The sequence below is a fragment of the Gavialis gangeticus genome, unplaced genomic scaffold (assembly GCF_001723915.1).
Source record: "Gavialis gangeticus isolate Ggan-Ray unplaced genomic scaffold, GavGan_comp1, whole genome shotgun sequence".
In the NCBI taxonomy this organism is placed as follows: Eukaryota; Metazoa; Chordata; order Crocodylia; family Gavialidae; genus Gavialis; species Gavialis gangeticus.
This window is the reverse complement of record NW_017729032.1, coordinates 34,217,940-34,237,312: the sequence shown is the minus strand read 5'-3', so window position 1 is coordinate 34,237,312 and position 19,373 is coordinate 34,217,940. Positions and strand designations below refer to the sequence as shown.

General features: G+C 41.5%; 1 protein-coding gene across 1 annotated transcript in view; it reads left to right on the top strand.

Annotated features, from left to right (window-relative positions):
• The window catches only part of CWF19L2 (CWF19-like 2, cell cycle control (S. pombe)), a 264,167-nt gene that overhangs the window by 66,233 nt on the left and 178,561 nt on the right, over nt 1–19,373 (top strand). The window contains exons 6-9 of the mRNA XM_019525038.1: nt 6,360–6,453; nt 9,296–9,411; nt 11,126–11,829; nt 17,837–17,933. Of these exons, the coding sequence (XP_019380583.1) occupies nt 6,360–6,453; nt 9,296–9,411; nt 11,126–11,829; nt 17,837–17,933 (1,011 nt within the window). The remainder of the gene's footprint in view (nt 1–6,359; nt 6,454–9,295; nt 9,412–11,125; nt 11,830–17,836; nt 17,934–19,373) is intronic.

The following is a 19,373-nucleotide window of genomic DNA, read 5'->3' as shown; positions in this document are numbered from 1 at the left end:
GGGAGGGAGGCTGGGCTAGGACCTGACAGGGGTAGGGAGGGAGTAGAGTTGAGCTAGGGTTGGGGCCTGCTGTGCTCATCCCTTTGCCCATGCCTGGGATCATTGCCCAGTGCTGGCACCACCCCCGCACCAACAAATCTGGGGGTGCAGGGAGGGGTGGTGGCTGCTGCTGCTGCACATGTCCTGGGACGTACGGGGAGGTGTTTGTCCCCAGATCTGCATGGGGCAGGATGGGCTGCCGCTGCACGCTGTGGCTGGGGCAGCTCTAGGCTCTTCTGGCGGGGGTGGTGGTGCAGGTGTGCTGCACTCTGGGTGGGGGGTCAGATGGGTTATGGTGAATCTTGGGGTGGCTGCAGCCCCCTTCCATCTCTGCTGCTCCCCTCCCAGCAGTGTCCTCCCTCCCGGGAAGAGCCCAGTACAGCCCTGGCCCCAGCCTTCCCTGCCCTGCGCAGATCTGGGAGCACACTTCCCCCCCACACTCATGCGTCCTGGCGTGCATGTAGCAGCAGGAGCCATGTCCCCTCGATGAGCCACTTGTGGCTCAGTCCCATGCTCTGCCACAAGTGCCTGCCCTAGCTCCATCCCCCTAGACCCACTTCCTCTGTCACCGCTGTGCATGCGCCTCTCCCCACCCCTGCTGCAGCTGCTGGAAACCTGTGGCTGGGCTGCTTGCAGCCCTACAACTGCCCTGCTTTTGCGGGGGATAAATCCCTGTTATCTCCCTACTTCTGCTTTCAATGGGCAGTGAGGAAAGGGGAGATACCTGGGCATGGGGAAGTGGCACACAGCAGCCGCCCCACCCCCTGTGCTGCTGCTTTTAAATTACTGTCGCATACCCTCTGAGGCCTTCCCAAGTACCCGCAGGGGTAGGCGTACTCCTGGTTGACAACCCCTGTAATAGAGCATGCCACAAGCAAATAGCATATATAGTACAGTAACATTTTAAATTTCTTCCTCAGGGTGTTCATATTCTTTGAATTATTTTTTTGTTTCTATCAGGTCTCTGCAAATATGTATTTTAATACTAGTCTTGTACATAGGAAATGTGATCTTAATCTGTGGGTAGATTAGATCTTAAATTGTTGTATACTGACCATTACTATTAAGCATTTCTATTTTTAGGGGTTTTTAAAATAATTTTACTGTCTAAGGGAAATTTCTACCAAAGTATTTATCGGGGCGATGAATAGGGGATGCATGCGGGTGCATGTGCACCCCCTACAAAAAGGTGGGTCTGTGGGTGGTCCACGATTGCTGCTGGCTGCTGCTGGCAGCACCTGTGCGTGGTCACCAACCCCTGGTAGGCAATCGCTCCACCCCCCACTCCACTCCCACTGCCAACGGTACCAGTGGCATCTGTGGGAGCCCCCAGCTTACTGCCGCCGTGCTCCCACTGCCGCCAGTGTAGCCATGCCCCCCCCAGCTGCTGGGGGCACATGCCATTCATGATAGTTATACAAGTGCAAACCCATGATGCTGAAGCTGTGCAGAATGAGACACACACAAGCCAAATTTACTCAGTTGCTTAATTAGTTTTAGTTAACCTGTAAAATTACTCAGACTGGCTGCCGTACCATGCAGTTGTCCCTAAGAGACGTACTATATTTACCTCAATCCAAGATGACTTTGCATTTACGATGACCCTACAATAACTACATTCTATGGAAAGTAATACACATCTTATATTTTTTTATAGTTATAATAATAATAATTATAATTATTGGGAGGTTATTTTAAATTTCCCTTGTCCACTGCTGCAGAAGGGAAGGCAGCAGTAGACAGGCAGATAGCTAGACCCTTACCCCTCTGCCCCTGTCCCCCTGGCCCCACCTCCACTTACCTTCTGTAGTGGCTCAATCTCCAGGGCAGTTGATGGCAGCTCTGAACTGCCCCAGCCATGCAGAAGCAGCAATGGCAGCTGTGGGCTAGGTTGGGTTAGGGTCAGGTTTGGGGCAGGAGCCAGAGCCAGAGCTAAATGGGAAGGGGACAGGCTGTGTGGTTTCCCCTGCGCAACTCCCTTGCTCCCCACCATGTGATCTTCTCTGTGTCTCTTCTCCCATGCTTCCCACAATGTGCAGTCTCTCATACATGCCTTCCCTCCCATCTGGTGTTCCCTTAGGTGCCACCTCCCCCCACTCCTACAACATGAGCCACACTATGCTTCCATTGTGCCCCCCCTGTTGTGTGCCCCCTGCCCCACAACATGAGCCAGACTGGCCTGGTGTAGGTGGTAGCATGGTGCTGGGGCCAGGGATGGGGCAACAGCAGCTGCCAGCCAGCAAGTATTTGAATCCAAGATGAGGCTTTCCCCTTCCCTCTATGTTGTGGGGGTGGGGGGAGAGAGAATTTCATCTTGGATTTGAGTCAATACAGTAATTATGCTAAGAACAGCTTATGCTCTGATCCCTGATCTTTATTTGGCAATTTACCATATTAAAGACCAGATTTTGAAAACAGACTGTTAAATTACATGGCGGTAGTTTAGGGTAAAATTCTTAATGAAGTATTAATTTTACTACTGAGGTTGTAGTCAAACAATTATGTGCATATTTTATCTGTTCTTTGTATACAATGTTCTGTTCTAATTTTGTTAAACTGGTAGAATGTACAATCTCATATTCTTTGAGCAACATTTATATAATATAAACTTTATTGTTCATTTTGTAGTATTCTTTTGTTAGAAGCGGTAAATAAAATATGACTACTACCACAAGATCCCATTGAAATCTCCTCAACATTTTTGATTGGGAAAGAGGAAATTAACAAACAAAAAGAAACAAACTTGTTGAATCTCACCTGGTTGATTGTAGACCATTTTCCTAGTCTATCCAGAACATTCTGGATCCTAGCCCTACCCTCTGCAGTACCCGCAACTCCACCCAACTTGGTGTCTTTCACAAATGAGCAAAGCATGCCCTTGGTCCCATCATCTAAACCTACAAGTCAGTGGACCCAGATAAAATAACTGCAGATCTGTGCAAAGCAAGCAGCAAACAGAACATGAAAATGCTGCTGTGATTTTTTTCTGCTAAGCATGGACTACAGAATCCAGCTCTGGAAGTATGGAAGAAAAGAATAGCCATAAAATTGCCTAATGGTTTTAAGTGACTAACAATTAGTGAGGGCTCGTAATGATACCTGTCCTAGGAACTCTCTCTTTTGGACCATTGAACAGAGTCTGCAATGCCACCAACAGCAAGTCTTAAGTAGTGTTAAACAAAGCAGTGAATACTAGCTATTAATCTTAAGTTTCAGTCACATTTTGTTGATTTTTGACCATGTAGGTTGAGGGTCCCTGTGGCAAGCACTGGAAATACGTGGATTCCCTTGTAATATTATCCATTTTTTTTCTGAAACGTTTATCAAGAAGCCACAATCACCATTCTCTGATATTGTGCAATTTTCAGCCTGGAATAATTGACAATTTTGGTGCTGTTATGAGGGTTGGACAAGGGTGTGGCCTCTTCTTTGTTGTCATTGATTTTTGCTATTCAGCAGACCTCAAATCAATTTTCCATGAATGGATGGTGTTTGTAAAGTTGGTGCGTGGTGGTGATACCTACCTCCTGATTAACAGAATGTAAGGGAAAAAAAATCAGTAGGTCTGCTAAATAACAAGGTCTGTAATAAGGAAGTTGAAGGTTTTGAAAGTCTGTCTGACCTCAGATGATCCCATTGTTTGTCGATGGAGCTGAATACTGTTAATGAATTTGCATATTAAGGCACCACCTCCCATATCTGGCAACTAAGTTTTTGCTATAATAACTTGAGTGAATAAGGCAAGCACTTTTTTTCAAAAGCTCACTCCAAAATGGAAATCTAGTATCATCAGCATTAAGTAGTGAATCCTTAATAGCAGTGGATTATGCATTCTCCCATATAGATCAGAGTTGTGGAACAGCAACAAGTCTATCCAAAGGAAGTTAATGGCTTTTGGAGTCATTTCCTGTATCAGATATTCAGAGTATATGGTCTGATGCAATAACAAATGTTAAACATTTTAAGCAGGCAGGTTCACCAGTAGCCACAAATAGTGTTGGTTGGAATAAGTTTGGTCTTGCTCTGAGAGTGTTGAATAACAGGCTTTGCAAACAAGCCACCCATTTGACATCCCCAAAGCAAAGGGAAGGGTTATTTAACCCAGTGGGATAGCATCAACCTTGCAGGCTCAGGGTCAGCTTGGCTGCTGACTGACTTGTGCCTTACACACCTTGTGGTGTGGAAAGAAAATTGGATTAAATGAACTGCGTAAAACAGAAAATAGCTGGAGTTTCTGCTCACAATCTCCAGAGAAGTTATCGTGTGAAAACTTCTTTCCCTTTAAAGAGAGCCCTACCCTCCCAAACTTTTGAAAAATGGTTTCAGAAGCAAACTTTTTCAAATATAATTATAATGGCTGCCATCCAAGTGCTTCTGGTTACTTCTGTTGCCTCTTTTTCTTACTCTTAATTTGTGAGTTGAATGTTAGCATCCTTAAGCCCTTCTTCCAGAGCTGCCCTTTTTACTATTAATTATTTTTACTTTAAATAAATTGACAAAAATCCTGTTGGTTCCTGGGGGTCTAATCATGAAAATCTGACCCCTGCTGTTTTTGGTTAGAAATAGAGAGACATTTTATATTATCTCGCTTGCTATATCCTTGTAATTTTTAGACTGACACATGTGCTGATGGATTTTTACATCAGTTATTTAAAGATAGGTAAGTGGAAGCAACCCAAAGAATTGAGATCTTCATTTACCTCTTTTCAGATTCTTTAGTTCTGTGCAAAAGCAATGCAGTAGAATATTATAGGTTTCCCTTGATTTATGTGTGTTTTATATATACAAATTCACTCTTATGCAATGACCCTTTTTATACCCCAGATTAGTGTTATACCAGGCAAATTCACTCTTATGTGATCGGCCCTGGGGCTCTGCTTGTCCCCGCGTACGCCAGCCCCTGGGCTGTGCTGTACCATGGAGCAGGCAGGTGGTGTCAGCTGCTCCTGGAGCTGCTGCAGCAGGGGCTGGGGTGAGTGGGGAGAAGCAGAGGCCTGGAGAGAGAAGTCTGTAGGGGAAGGGGGGGGGGCGTGAGGTGTGGCACAGCCTGTCGGCTGCTCTCGGGGCTGCAGCAGGGAGCAAAGCAGAGGAACCTGTGAGTGGGTGCAGGGCACGGGATGGGGGGTGGGGGAGAAAGTGAGGCTCTTGCTGCTACTTGCATCCCAGGAGGGCTGCAGGCTGTGGGGGCTGTGCCAGACTCTGCATGCAGGACGAGAGTAGGCTGCTGCTGTAGACTAGGGCCAGCAGTGGCACCGGGTTCTTCCTGGTGCTCAGGGCTGGCGGCAGCCTGCTCTCATCCTGCTGCAGGTCGGGGCCAGTGGCCGCTGGAGGCTGGGGCCGGTAGTGGCACTGGGATCTTTGTAGCATTTGGCAGTGGCGCTGGGAGGGCAGGTTGGGGGTGGGGGACTATGGTGAATTTTGGGGTGGCAGCAGACACCCTCCCGTCGCTGCGGCCCACCCCATGCACCAGGAAGAGCCCAGTGCTGCTGCTGGCCCCAGCCTGCAGCGGCCACCGGCACCAGCCTTCTTTTATCCTATTGCAGGCTGCTGCCCACCCCAAGTGCTGGAAAGAGCCTGGTGTCGCTGCCGGTCTCAGCCTGCTCTTGCGGGTTGAGAGCAGGCTGCTGCCAGCCCTGAGCACTGGGAAGAGCTTGGTGCCACTGCTGTCCCCAGCCCCTGCTGGAGCCCTGGGAGTGACTGATGCCAGCTGCTTGCAGCCATTGGACTATGCTGCACCCTCTCCCCACCCCTTCCATAGCCCCAGCCTCACTCCCTCCCTCCCTCACTCTCATGGGAACATATCCGTATTTGTTACATTATAAAATGGGTTTCCTTTATGCAAATTCAGTTTATGCACAGTTTTCCGAAAACACATCTACCACATAAATCGAGGGAAACCTGTACAATTCTGATTTAATATTCTGTCATTTTGAAAGTATGCTCTTTCTTTTGCAGTTAAGCTGTCTTGGAGAGATTTTCTTGAAGGAGAATAGTGAAGAAATTAATGTACAGTGCTATTGAGTATCAAAAAGATCAATACTTCATCAAGAATGCCATATATTTACTTTTTGTGAATAATTGTAGCTGTTTCTTTACCAGACGCTCTTTAAGGAGTCTAGATATTTTTTTTTTAATTGAAATCTGCAGTGTCCTGCCAAACTTAGGTAAAATTACAGTGTCATGTCTATTAGAGTGTCACTTTGGTAAATTCATATGTTCATAGGCAGGTCTCACGGAATAACTAACAACATATTAACAATTGTTAGAGTGAAGTCTTTGTACAAAAAATATTATGCAGACAAAATTTGTTTCTGTTACAGTCCCAACTTTCAGAAAGAGAGCTGAACCCCTACTGGAAAGATGGTGGTACAGGCTTGCCACCAGAAGAGGGAGAAGCAGCTTCAGTAAAAAAAGGTAAAAAGCCAACTTTTAATAATAAAAGTTGATCTGTATATCTTGTCTTTATCCAAACCCTAGTGATTAGAGGTGCACCGATACATTGGTCCATATCATATCAACACTGATAAAAGGAAAATTGACATTAATGGTAATAGGCTTTTTTGGCTGATGTAGCTGATAATGTCACTGATAAATGCGGCATACACATGCACAGCCGTGGTATGCACACGGCCAGGAATGCAACCTTGCATTTTGGAGAGGAGCATCCTGCTGTTTAGTCTGTGGGGGAGGAAAGTGTGTGGAAGAAGGAAGGGGAATGGGGAGGGGCAGACTGAGGACCCCACAGTGTGGGAGGGCATGGGGCTGGGGCCAGGGGTAGGTGCTGCCCAGCCAGGGCAGGTGTGGGACAGAGCCGCAGGTAGCTTGTCCAAGAGGTGGGGGTGAGCTCCTGCTGCTGCGCACACCCCCGAGGGGGGGCTTGTAGCCCCCGATTTGTGCGCGGTGTGAAGGCAGGCTGTTCGCTGTGTGCTTGTTTCTGGTGCTGCGCCAGCCTTTTTCTGGTGGGGGAGAGGGAGCATGTGCCTCCCATACCTCCCCTGGGGGTGCGGGCAGTGGCGGGAACTGCTCTGTCCAGGCCCCTGTGCTTCCTGGACAAGTCGCCTGTGACTCTGTCCTGCGCCCTGCCCCGCCCTGCCTCGGCAGCACCTGCCCCAGCCCCACTCCCTCCCTCCCTCATCGTGGCGGCCTCTGTACCCTCCCCCCCAACACCCATGCTACTTCCCCACAACAGACTTACTGGCTGGACACTGCTCTCCAAGCTGCCGCGCTGCATATTGGCAATCAGATTGGTGTTGGCTGATATGGCCGCTTAATAATCGGCAGTTGGTATCAGCCCAAAAAATCTTTATCGGTTCACGCGTACTAGTGATATTTTTTTTTGTGGTTGTTACAAGGTCAGGATAACAGAATACTCAATAATGTACAATAAAGATGTGTAAGTAAAAAAAAAAAGAAAAAAAAATATGGATTTGATAACAAATAATGGGTTAAAATCATGATAAAGTTGTTCTGCAGAATATTTCTTGACTGGTTTATGATCTTGAGTGGTTTGACCTTTAGGATCTAAACAGAAATTCACCATTTTGAACTAGTTAAAGGAAAGCATGATTCTCCTAGGACATGATAAATTGTTGACATCTCATTTGGTTCCTTTCATTCCATTACACAAATTGCAGTTTTAAGATATTCAGCTACAGAATTTTGTGAGTCACATTTAAATGAAGTATATTACGGATGCATTTTGTGAAAAAAATATTATTTCTATAACCTTTTCACTTCAGCCCTTACCCTAGGGTTATCCTTTCTTGTTTCCATCAAGTGAAGATAGAAAATGTAGTCACAATGTCACGCACCATTTATAAATATGCAAAGTGGCCCCTTGAATTCTGAAGGCATGGAGCAGTAGGAGAGCCCTTATATAAGCAGTTATGTGGACAGGATTGCCCTGGGATATATTATCCCTGGGAGGTGAAGAGCGGCAGGGTACATGCCTTCAGAATTTTGGGAGATCTGCTAATGTCCCCAGCCAAAAACTATTAGTAACTGATTTCATTTTTGCAGAAAAGGGAGTTTGTCTTGTATATAAGGCATGTGGCAAAGAACAGAGTCAGGAAAGAGAATGAAGAAAAGAAAATGAAAATTCATAAATGTATAAAATATACAACTACTCCTGTACTGCTCCATCTTGCAAACATACTGATTATATATAGATATAATAAAATAGGCAAGGTTAAAGGAAGTAAACCATACCATCAAAATACAATTAAATGATATAATCTTATCATTGTAAATATTGCACTTCCACCTTTCCATGGTATGTTGTTCTTGCTCGTTGCTTCATATGTAAAATTAAGTTGTAAGGTCCTCAGAATGGTATGTCCCCCTTACATTTGTTCTACAAATTTACCTTGTGTATGAAACACTGATTGTATAAATATCTGTCCCAGGAACACTTGCTTCATTACAGACTAGGTTCTTTGGGTGAATCTGATATCTTTTATTAGATCAACTTAAATAGTTGGAAAAAAATCTACTTAGCAAGCTTTCAGGTTTAAAAACCCTTCGTGAGGTTGAGGAAGCTTCTGCAGTTAGTATGCCTGATGAAGGGTTTTTAAACCTGAAAGCTTGCTAAGAATTTTTTTTTCCAACTATTTACGGTGCTTTGATAAAAGATATCAGAGTCACCCAAAGAACCTTGTCTGCCTATGTCCTTAGACCAACATGGCTACAACCTATACCCCTGCTCCATCACGTGCATTCTCTGTTCCTCTCGGTTCACATATGACATTTTTAAGCAATGGAAACTCCCTTTCCAGTCAGTGAGTGAAACAGTTTAATTCTGTTTCATCAACTACGACTGGTCTGAATGATTCCTTGTTTTACTTTGTGCGTACACTTTAGGTGAGCAGCATCTACATTTATCCTTGTACTTCCATGTACTCCTAACTGCTCTGGTGGAGAAACCAAGAACATTCTCCATCAAAACCCTCATCCTATTTTTGAATTAATCTAATCTGAATTTTAAGAAGAATTATTTGCTGCCAGTATTGACAAAGATTTACCTCTGTTTTCTGTTTCGCATAGGATAGGATAGGATAGGAAAAATGTAAGAAAATGTTGGTTATGTTTTTAAAGAAAAAGCTGGAGAATGAAGTACAAGAAGATGAAACCAGAAAGCTGAAGTAATCTATATAAGTGTATAAGATAGGTCTTGTTGAGCTAAATTGAAGTTCCATGTCCCACATAACATATACCAGAAATATAAAAAAAAACTGCATGCAATTTTTTTGTTCTCTAGTTACTGCAGTAGAAGATGGTGGCTTAAGTTGGCTGCAAAAATCATACCAAAGGATGAAAGAGCAGGCTGAAAGAGAGAATCGCAATTTTGAGGAAATTGTTACTGAACGATATGGTGTAAGTATACTTAAGTGAAATCTTCTCCTCTTCACAGTTTTTATGCACTTGGAAAAAGTCACTTTCCTGTTAAGGCATAAAGATTTATTGTACTTTCTAAGGCAGGGGTGGTCAACCTGTGGCACAAGTGCCTGAGGAAGTTGCACAGGAAGCTTCACACAGCAGATCAGGGAGGGGACAGGCAGCACAATGGTAGATGGGGCAGGGATCAGGAGGTAGAGAAGCGGATCAGGCAGCAGAAAGCAGAGCAGCAGATTGGACAGGGGGAGGGGACTGGAATGGCACTCATGGACAGTGAACAGCTGATTTGTGGAACTCCTGCCAAAAACCTGGGCTTCCATGTTCTAGGGTATATAATGATGGTTTTGAGAGAACCAGTTCTTGAAACTTCTATCATGTGATGAAAGTGTTAATGCTATCAGATTTTATTTTTAATTATAAGATTTTGCAAGCAATATTGTCCCTCTGTGGGATACAAGAACATCTTGCAAATGTTTTTTCTTTCTTTTTAAGCACAGAATTAGTTGGTATGTTGAGTTAGTCTGAAGACATCAAGCAGAAGGCAGGGCAGGCGGACATCTTAGAGACTAACTGGTTCAGGGTGGCATGAGTTTATATAGGCAACACTGCAAGCTTTTATAGGTAACACTCTATTTTGTTAGATGCTTCTGCCTATTTTTATCTCTGGTGAAGTTCTTAAATGACTATCATCATCATAGGATCTGATCACTTTCCAAAATTTTAATATATGTGTAACAAAGATTTCTCTCAACTTTTTATGCAAGCATACATACACAGTTCTTAGTGGTGATGCCATATTGCAAGTTGGAACGTTATGTGATAAGTTATATTTTAATGTGTAGGTTGTTTCCCATTCACTTGTACTCTGCTCAGTCCAGGTTTCCCATCAATGTTAAATCTATGAGCAATTGTCGAAACTGATCTTGATTAAAATGCCATTTTCTTCAAAATCATTTGGCAGTAGACCACGATAGTTAGATAATATTTGACCTGAGCCACAAACATGATATTTTGATGGAGCAAATGCTGAATCTTTTATGTTTAAATTTCAGTTAGTGATGCTGTCTGAGATTCTAGCTTGCAAATTAGATTTCTGTTTTACTTAACTAGAGAGTATTAGGGGAGAAGTACTGAGGGCAGTTGCTGGAAGCCAGAGTACAAAGAGCCAGAGATTCTGAAAAACTCTATTACTTTAAATCCATTATCAAGCAACCAGTGATTCTGGGTTTTTTTTTTTATGTTTGCTGCCAACTGCTACACCTATCTCAGATTTCTTTCTCTGTTCTTTTAGAAAGCATCATTGAGAAGGCTGTGATGGGCTAATCTGGCAGGAATACTGACATTTCCTTGACTCTGATCAGACTTTGGGTTTTGGTATGGGATGAAATAGTGTTGATTGTGTTATTCCTTAATTTTTTTATTATCTATGCAGCTTCCTTAAGATATGTTCTGTGTGATATTACTAATACTCCATTAGTAATATTACATGGAACATATCTTAAGGAAGCAGCATAGATAACAGATTATGTTAGTGCTTGATTTTTTTTCTATGTGAAATATCACTTAGACTTGCTTGACATTTCCAAAGAATCTTTTGTCATTGATATCATGCCTTCTATCTGTTAATTCTTTGTTGTTCTCTCTGATATGGGCATACCTTTAAAATAAGTTATTTTTCCTTTCTTTTTTGTAGTCAGTGGAGATATTTCAGTCAAGAATGGAAGAAGCTGAAAAAGTCACATCAAAAAAGAAAAATGATAGAAGAGGAAGATGGGAGAAATATGATTATTCAGAGAATGAGCAGAAAAAAAGAGAACGCCGGCTCGTAAGAGAAGGACATGATGAAGGTGACATGGATAAGTGGAAGGGGTACACAAGAGAGAAATATAAAGTATACTCACAAGAAGACAGAAGTTACAGAAAGGACAGGTCAAGAGAAGAACAAGAATCTAGACATAGTAGCACAGACACTGAGTTAAGAGTCTGTGTTTCCAAAGCAGCGAAACATTGTAACCAAAAACAAAATCAAGAGAAGAGTTCTGCTCTAAATGATTTGAAACGTAGATTTTTGAAGCCTTCTGAGGAAAACTGGTCATCTTGTAGTAGGGATAAAGACTATGGTCTGCAGAAGTCCTCTTTTAGACTACCAACTCATAGCTCTTTAAGCAGCAGTTTTCAAAAGCCTGGTGAAGACACTGAAATAAAATCACTTTGGAGGCGAACACATGAAGATGCTAAGAGATCGGTCTTAGATCAAAAGCCAGTTAAAATGGAAAAAGTTGCTGCTAATTGGGAAGAAGCACCAAAAGGTGAAAGAGAAAAGTCTTTGGAAGAAAACTTAAGAAAAATCCCAGAGAAGAAAGATCCACTGTCAGAGAACAAAGCATCATGTTCTGGGTATCTTACAGTTTATTTTCATAGTTTCATAGTTTTTGGTAAGTGTCAGTTATGTTGGCAGGGCAGCGTGTAAGAAAAATATATCTATATCCATACTTCGATGAACTGTGATGGTATCAGATCTCTGAACATAATTGAGTCTTCCTAGTTCTTGAAAGAAAAGCCAGGTATGCCAAAAATGATTTAACATTTGAAGGTATTAACATTTAGAGTCAATGCTAAATTAGCACATCAGCAAGTTAAGCAGTAGGGACCATACTGGGTTGGTAGGTGCCATCTTTGTGGAAAGACTTAAAACCTATGTAAATACAGTTGGTTTTTAATGACCATGAATAGGAGTGAAAACACTAAAATCTAGGTGAATTTAAAATTCAGTAGTTTCATTCTGAGTACATGTGTACTCAATGCCACTTTAATTGGAATCAGTCAATATACTTTTTTGATCCAAACACTTGTATTGTGTTTCTAAATGTTGCTAAATAACTACTGCAACCTGAGAAAATCCTGTATTTCAGTGTGGTGGGGAGAAATGTGTATTTATATAAATATAGTTTCTTGGGGCTTGTTGGGAACCTTCAAGTGAAAGGTGCTATATAAATGTAAAATTGTAGATAGTGTTTGTATTGGACGTTCTAGGAGTTTGACAACAGTTACACAGCTTTTAAGAACATTTTTAATCTCAGAGGCCGCGACCACATGAATGTGGATATTTGTTTCCTTGGGGACAATAAAGAGCGACACATCTTGTGCTGATGCTACTTGTCCTTGGGGATCACTTATGCCACGCACCCTTGGGTGCGTGGCAGGTCACCCTGGGTTGGGTAGGGGAGGCTGGGGCCGGCAGCCTTACTTGGGACTCTGGGGGCCCTTCTGGGGCTGCAGCTCAGAGGCCTCCTGGGGTAATCCTGGGGGCCTTACCTGGGCTCCTGGGGGCTTCCTGGAGTGATTTTGCCACTCAGAGATTGCCCGGCAGCCAGAGTGTGACTCTGATTTTGGACAGTGCTCACTGCCCCTATGTGCACTGCCCTACTTGTTATTTCTGTACATTTTTTTGACCCAGGGATTCAGGCTCAGAGAACACCTCAATATGTGGTGTATGGTGCCACAGATGTGTTTGCAGCACCACATACTGCATGGCTGCGCTTGTCTGGACACAGCCAGAGGTTGTATTTACCTCTTCTGAAAATGCATAACCATGGCCTGTTTTTAAAGAGTTTTAATCTTGAAATACACTTTCTTTTTGAGTCTTTGGTATCAGAAGTTGTCATTTTCAAGGTAAAAACAAGCCTTGTTTCAGTTTGTGGTACTTGGTGTATTTTCAGTAGCATTTCCCATGACAATGCGTTACTTTACTTGTACTTTGAACACTGGTTTACAGTAGAGCCTGCATCTTTCCTTTGTAATTAACTGTGGAATAAAAGTTCATCTCTAATTTAATTTAAACAAGCAAAGCCCACTTGTAAGTGTTTGGAGGTGGTGAATGGCAAAATCACTTGGGGAAGATGAAGGAACAGTATAGCAGGGATAAACTTGCTAGCTTTAAGAAGTGCAATTTTATGTTAAAGTTATAGATTTTATTCAAACTTAAATGGCAGAAAAATAATTTATTTTAAAGTATATTTTTGTGGACAGTAGAAAAAATGAATAGGAACTAGATGGAAAAAATATTAAGTAATATGTCCTTCAGTCTTTGGTGGCATAATGAAAAAAAAAAGTGTGTTCATTAGAGTAGACAGAAGTGCTGTGTAGGTCTTGGGCAGTCATTTTCTGTGTAGTCACCATAGCCCTGATCCTGCGCATACTTATGCACATGATTAACTTTACTACTGTCAGTAATTTTTCTCGAAGTAGTAAGATATTTCCTAGTAGTAAAATTGCATGGTAATGGCCCAAATGCCCATATGTAAGTTTGCAGAACATGATAAGGTTGGGAAAAGTTGGTAAGCAGCGAAGTATAAATCAAGTAGGACACAGAAGGTGGTTGATGAGACAAGTTGAAGTGGAAATGTGAATTGATGAAAATACAAATCAGTGTGATTTGTTTCCCTCCTGCTGGTGTTGTTTAAGTTGCTGACAAGCAGTTCTTATTGGCAGATTAGAAATTAGTTTTGACACTGAACACTTGGAATCTCTAGCCTCAGGGGAGAGTTTATTGTGGTTTTTTCCCCATGTCTATTAATACAGAACTCTAGTTTTCATAAATAGCTTGTATTTCTTTTGCAAATATGTATAAACCACTGGAGCCTTGCTGCCTGTTAACTATTGAACAATTATAGATACATTTTTGTATGCTACTGAAGAATGGCAGTGTAAATATGATGGTGAAAAAATATTTCTTATTAGCATGTGAAAATTAATAATTTCTTGGGTAAAAGAAGAGTTTCTACATTTATATTTTAATATTCATAAGAGATAGAAGGTCTTGTCTAAGTGAACAACATCTCTGGATGTTTAGTACATAAGGTCCTGACCTTTCGAACATTTACATAGATTTATCTGTCCACAATGAAAAGTCCCTTTGTAGAATCAGGTCTCTAGTTCTCTCTCTCTCTTTTTAAAGAGAAGACTTATTTATTTGCTCTGCAAACAAGGTTTTATGGACTTGGGCTTTTAGTACATGAAAAGTATCCTAATGCAATTATCTTTTGTTTTCCAAACATTCCCCCAAGTTATTGCTTTTCAGTACTTTATATTTATCAATTAGCTGAACCTTTTTATACTTCTGTGACCACAGACTATAATAAAGTCTATATTTAGTTCATAGTGGGCACACATTCTCAGAACCTTGCGTGTCTGAAGGTATCCTGTTAAGACACAATCCTTAATTCTTTGTGAACAAAGAGAAGCACCCTGTCTCTAGGTGCACCTAAATGCAGACTTGTCCTGTATAAAATATTGAATATTTTTTTAAAGGTGAATTTAGCAATCTGTTAATTTTACAGGTAAGTGCTCATTGTTCATCAGGACACGTGTAACTTAACATGAGCAAGTGCAGGTCATTCAGCTTGTACTGATTTGTCAGTTGTTCTATGGAGCAAGAATGGTTTTGTAACGACTCTTCTCCACTGTCTTCTCATATTGTCATTTGAGGTGCACCCTGACCTCCCATTGACTTCAGACAGAACTCTGTTTTTCCATTGATTTTAATGGGCCTAGTTGAAGTTCAGAACTTTATGGGGTGGGCTTTTGGAATAAGGTGTACTTTTTGCAAATTATTTATGGCCCTGCATGGATTAATTTTCTGCTTCTGGAGTTTTTAACAGTTTTGTAATGTTGTTTACTGTGCCCCCCAGAGTAAATTTTTCATTGCCATGTACTCATTGATGTTAATAGGTGTTGCTAACCCAGTTTTCCATGTCTCATGCCGACAATGTCTTCATTAGTTTTCTCTCTTCCATTGAATACAGGGGGAGTTTCTCTGACCTATATATCAAACTATTTTGGACAGTTATGAAACAAGTTAATTAAGTGCAGAGTTGCATGCCTTGTATTCTTGGCTGACTGTCTGCCCAGAGGATTTCCCCGGAGGAAATGTCCATCCAGTTAGGATAATATTTACTGAAAATCATACTTAATAACAGGATGAAAATATTACCTGAGTCAGAATCTGAGTGAAGACAAACTCAGAAAAAGGTACAATTTGTTTGAAAACATACAGACAGTGGTGTTGCTGCTTGAATCATTATGGGAGCACATACAAAGTAATGAACATTTCCTGCTCTCTCTAGTGAAATATCCCTACTGTTTGTTTTAATTGCTTTTCAGAATCTAGGTTAGGGGATGTGGGAAACAAAAACTTTGTTTTAAATCTGGGGGGTCAGCTAGTCCCTTCACCCTCTGCCCCCCCTCCAGCTTCTTCCCTTTGCAGTCCCTTCCCTCTCTCCTTACTGTCAGACCCTGCTCTCCCTTAGCACATGGAAATCAAGAAAAAAAATTGAAAAAGTTTTCCATGAAATAAACATAGCTGTACCAATTTGCATATAACAGCTATAGACTTGGTTCGTTCAGAATAGATGCATTTTACCTTTTTTGAAACTGCTGCAAGTTTTAGTACTGGTACTCCATAAACACACTTTTAAGTAGCACTTTTGCACATATATATGATGTCAAACTATGCATGGTATTAATCCAAATTCAAAAAGTTCATGATTTACCATATAGTTAATTGTGCTGGGGTCCCAGCAGTCAACAGTATTTGACTCCACTGTTCAGCACTGCTCAGTATGTGTGTGTATACTCCAGATACCACCCCCATAAAGGATCCATGGACTAATTACCCCTGCCCCCCCACTCCCCACTTATGACTGGAAATGGGTGTTCTTGTCATAGGTCCTGGTATCGTTTAAATATTTATATGCAGATGAGGTGCAGGGCAACTTGGTATGGCCAGACTTATTATATGCACCAGGCTGAGAGATGGGGAGCAGAGGGATTCTGTATGAACTGTTTGGGGCCCCATTTGGTGATGTTTGCCACACACTTAAGGCTGGTGAAGAAACAGGAATCATTGGAAATGGAAAAGAAATGCATAGTTCAGCTATGGGAGTGGAGAGGTAGTTGACATGTATGCAGTTTAGTGGCTCACCATGACTTGTTGTAAGGGTCAGCACTGAAGGGGGGTGTACTCAATGGGCACTACTGTATATCTTATTCAGTTGTGCTGCACTAAACTATCCATTTGGTAAGTTCCCATCATAATTAGGTATGGCCAATACGGGCTATGTGCTTTATAGTCATGCTTAGTGTTGGCTGCATTTAATCAACTTCTTAGCTGGTTTTTATTACTGAGCACGTGCTGCTTTTAGCAGCAGTTCAAAGATAGACCAATGCATTTAATGCAGTTTCCTTGTATGCAAAAGTAAGATGCAGGGTGCTTCTGCTTGCTGATTGGGAGCAAAAACCTCATCTTGTATATGAGTAAATATGGGACTCAGTTTAAAATCAGAGAAAAACAGATGCAGCTTTATTGGAATGTACTCTGATTTGCTAGGTTAAGTTTAAAAACACAACAAACTATGCAAAAATGGTCAAAAAATATTGTTTTATTACTTTTGTAGTAATGATAGCTAAATGCACAACTTTTATTCAGACTTGTAAAACAAAATTTAAGATTCTTAAGCATCTCGACAGAGAATTCAACACTTCACTGCCAGTCATTGGCACACCTGAGTTAATGTTCATATTAGTTACTGTTACCATACCTGAGTTTGTTTTTAGCTAGAACCAAAAAACAGTCTGAAGAGCTGTGAATTGGAAGGTTGAGATTACCAGGAATGACTAACAGAAAAATTCCAGAAGAAAGGATATTTTGATTAATTGAACATCAAGACCATTACAAAGGAGAGAGGATTGTTGACAAATATGGAGTAAATTGAGATTAAAAGGAATCGGATAGATTATAATGCGGCATGAAGTCAATTGGCTCTGTCAGCACTGTCTGAATAGAAATACTGCTACCACTGCTAGTTTAGTTTTAAACTCTGGGTGAAACAGGAGTCAAAGTGGGATGTAACTGCACCACTGCACCCTCCTTGGACCTACCCCTGGTTAGGACCAATGAACTTTCAGTGCAGCTTTTAGTACAAGCTAAACTATTTTGGTAAACAAAGCTTGTCCTAAACATAGATTAAATTTAAGAACAACTCAAAGCTTTTGAAAGAAAGAAATGACGTATCTCCCAAATTGGAACAACTAGGGAAAGTTTGATTTCCCCTCCTCACCTCTTCTTGGGTTCTGAGGTGGACACTGAGGAGGAGGAAAAAGGCTTAAGTCAAGGAGCCTGGCTTGGGACTATTAAGTATTTTGCATTAGCAAAAGTAACCCCAGAATGTGAATAGATTTCTATAAACATTCTTGATTTCTCTACATAGAGGATTTCTATAAGTGTACTTAAGCAATACATTTTGTTAGCATTTCAACTTATTTGCCAATGACAGTTAAATAATATGTCGTATGTATGTTGTTCTTTTGTTTCCTATGCACTGAATGCTGCTTGTATTTTTACCAGACATATGCCAAAGGATGAGACTCCCCAAGTCCTTAGTGAGGAGGAGATGAACAGGCTGGGAGCCAGAATTTTGAAAGCAGAACTGACGGGAAACATGGTAAGGTTTGTAAGTTTGCCCTAATGTATTGCTGTTGTTGCTTTTGCCAGCACAATGAGCTACATGCTGTGACTCATAGTGAAAGAGAGAGGTTGGAAGATCAGACACATTGTGAGTTGTATAAAAAGCTCTTAATTAAGCCTGAGATTTAGGTGCAACCTTCTTTGTGACTTCTAAAAATGGTGATGGCTGATTAGGTAGTGTAGGAGATTCACCCCCAAAAGCCTTTAGAAAACAGGGAACATGTATGAAGCAGCTCTTGTAGGTTTGTGGTAGAAAGTGATGCTAAACCTGCAGTTGTTGAGAATCTCAGTCTCAAGAGGCACTTCCCCCTGGTAGCGGGAGAGCAGGAAATCCTAAAATGCAGTGTAGAATGGACAATGGTTACTGAGTACTGGGGTGGTAACGTGGTCCCACAGAAGTCAGGATGTCATCTGTCTTCATTTTGGCACTGGCAGGAAAATATTGTAGTTTCCTCTTTTTCCTGTTCAATAGGAAACCACTGTCCACTTGTCTTCATCTGCCATGACAAAGATGGAGGAGGAATTTGCATTGTGGTAGTGCCTAAAGGTTTCAACCAGGTCAGGTCTAAAATGTGTCAGGTTTCCATTTTACTTTGCCAGTCAATCATTGTGTCTTGAGTAGATGAGATGTAGTCAGCTTTAAAAAAAAAGAACTGAAAGGTATTTTAGGTACTCAGTTTCCCTGCCGATTTTGGTGCATTTTATCTTGCTGATTTTTAATGTTTTTCTCCATGAATGTTTGGGAAAAAACACTCATGTTTTAAAAAGCATAAAAAACCCCTCTGTGAACAGGTGTGCTTGTCTGCAATAGCAGAGCCTTGGCCTCAATGAATCAAGGAGGTCCACTGCAGCCCTGCGTGCCTGAAGTGAAAACTACTGGAATTGATGGAACTGAGTTAACCTCGACTGCTGTAACACCTATAAAAGAATCAAACTGACAAAGGATCTAGATACATTTAGGGAGTAATCATAGATGATACTTTTAATATTAAGAATGTAGATTAATGTAACAACGCAATGTACTCTTTTAAGTAACAGAAAAGAATATCCCTAGTAAAAGCATTCTGCTAAGTATGGATGATGTATGTGATATTTTCCCTTTTAAAAATTTTGAACACAATTCGATAGCAGTAGTCAAAATCATAATCTTGCTATTTGTTTCTTCATTTGATTTAATTGTTGTTATTGTGTGAGATTAGAAATGTGGGACCTATACTTCCATTTTAAAACAGAGATGAAAATCAAATTAACTTTTTACACAACAAAAAAGTTGTATAATTCTCTGGCCAGATTTAAAATGTAATGTATTTTGCTCAGCTTCCCTAGTTTTCTGTGTGACAGGGAGCAAGGCACCTTACTTCTGTGGTCATAGAATCACAGAAGTAGGGTCGGAAAGGACCTTGTAGATCTTCAAGTC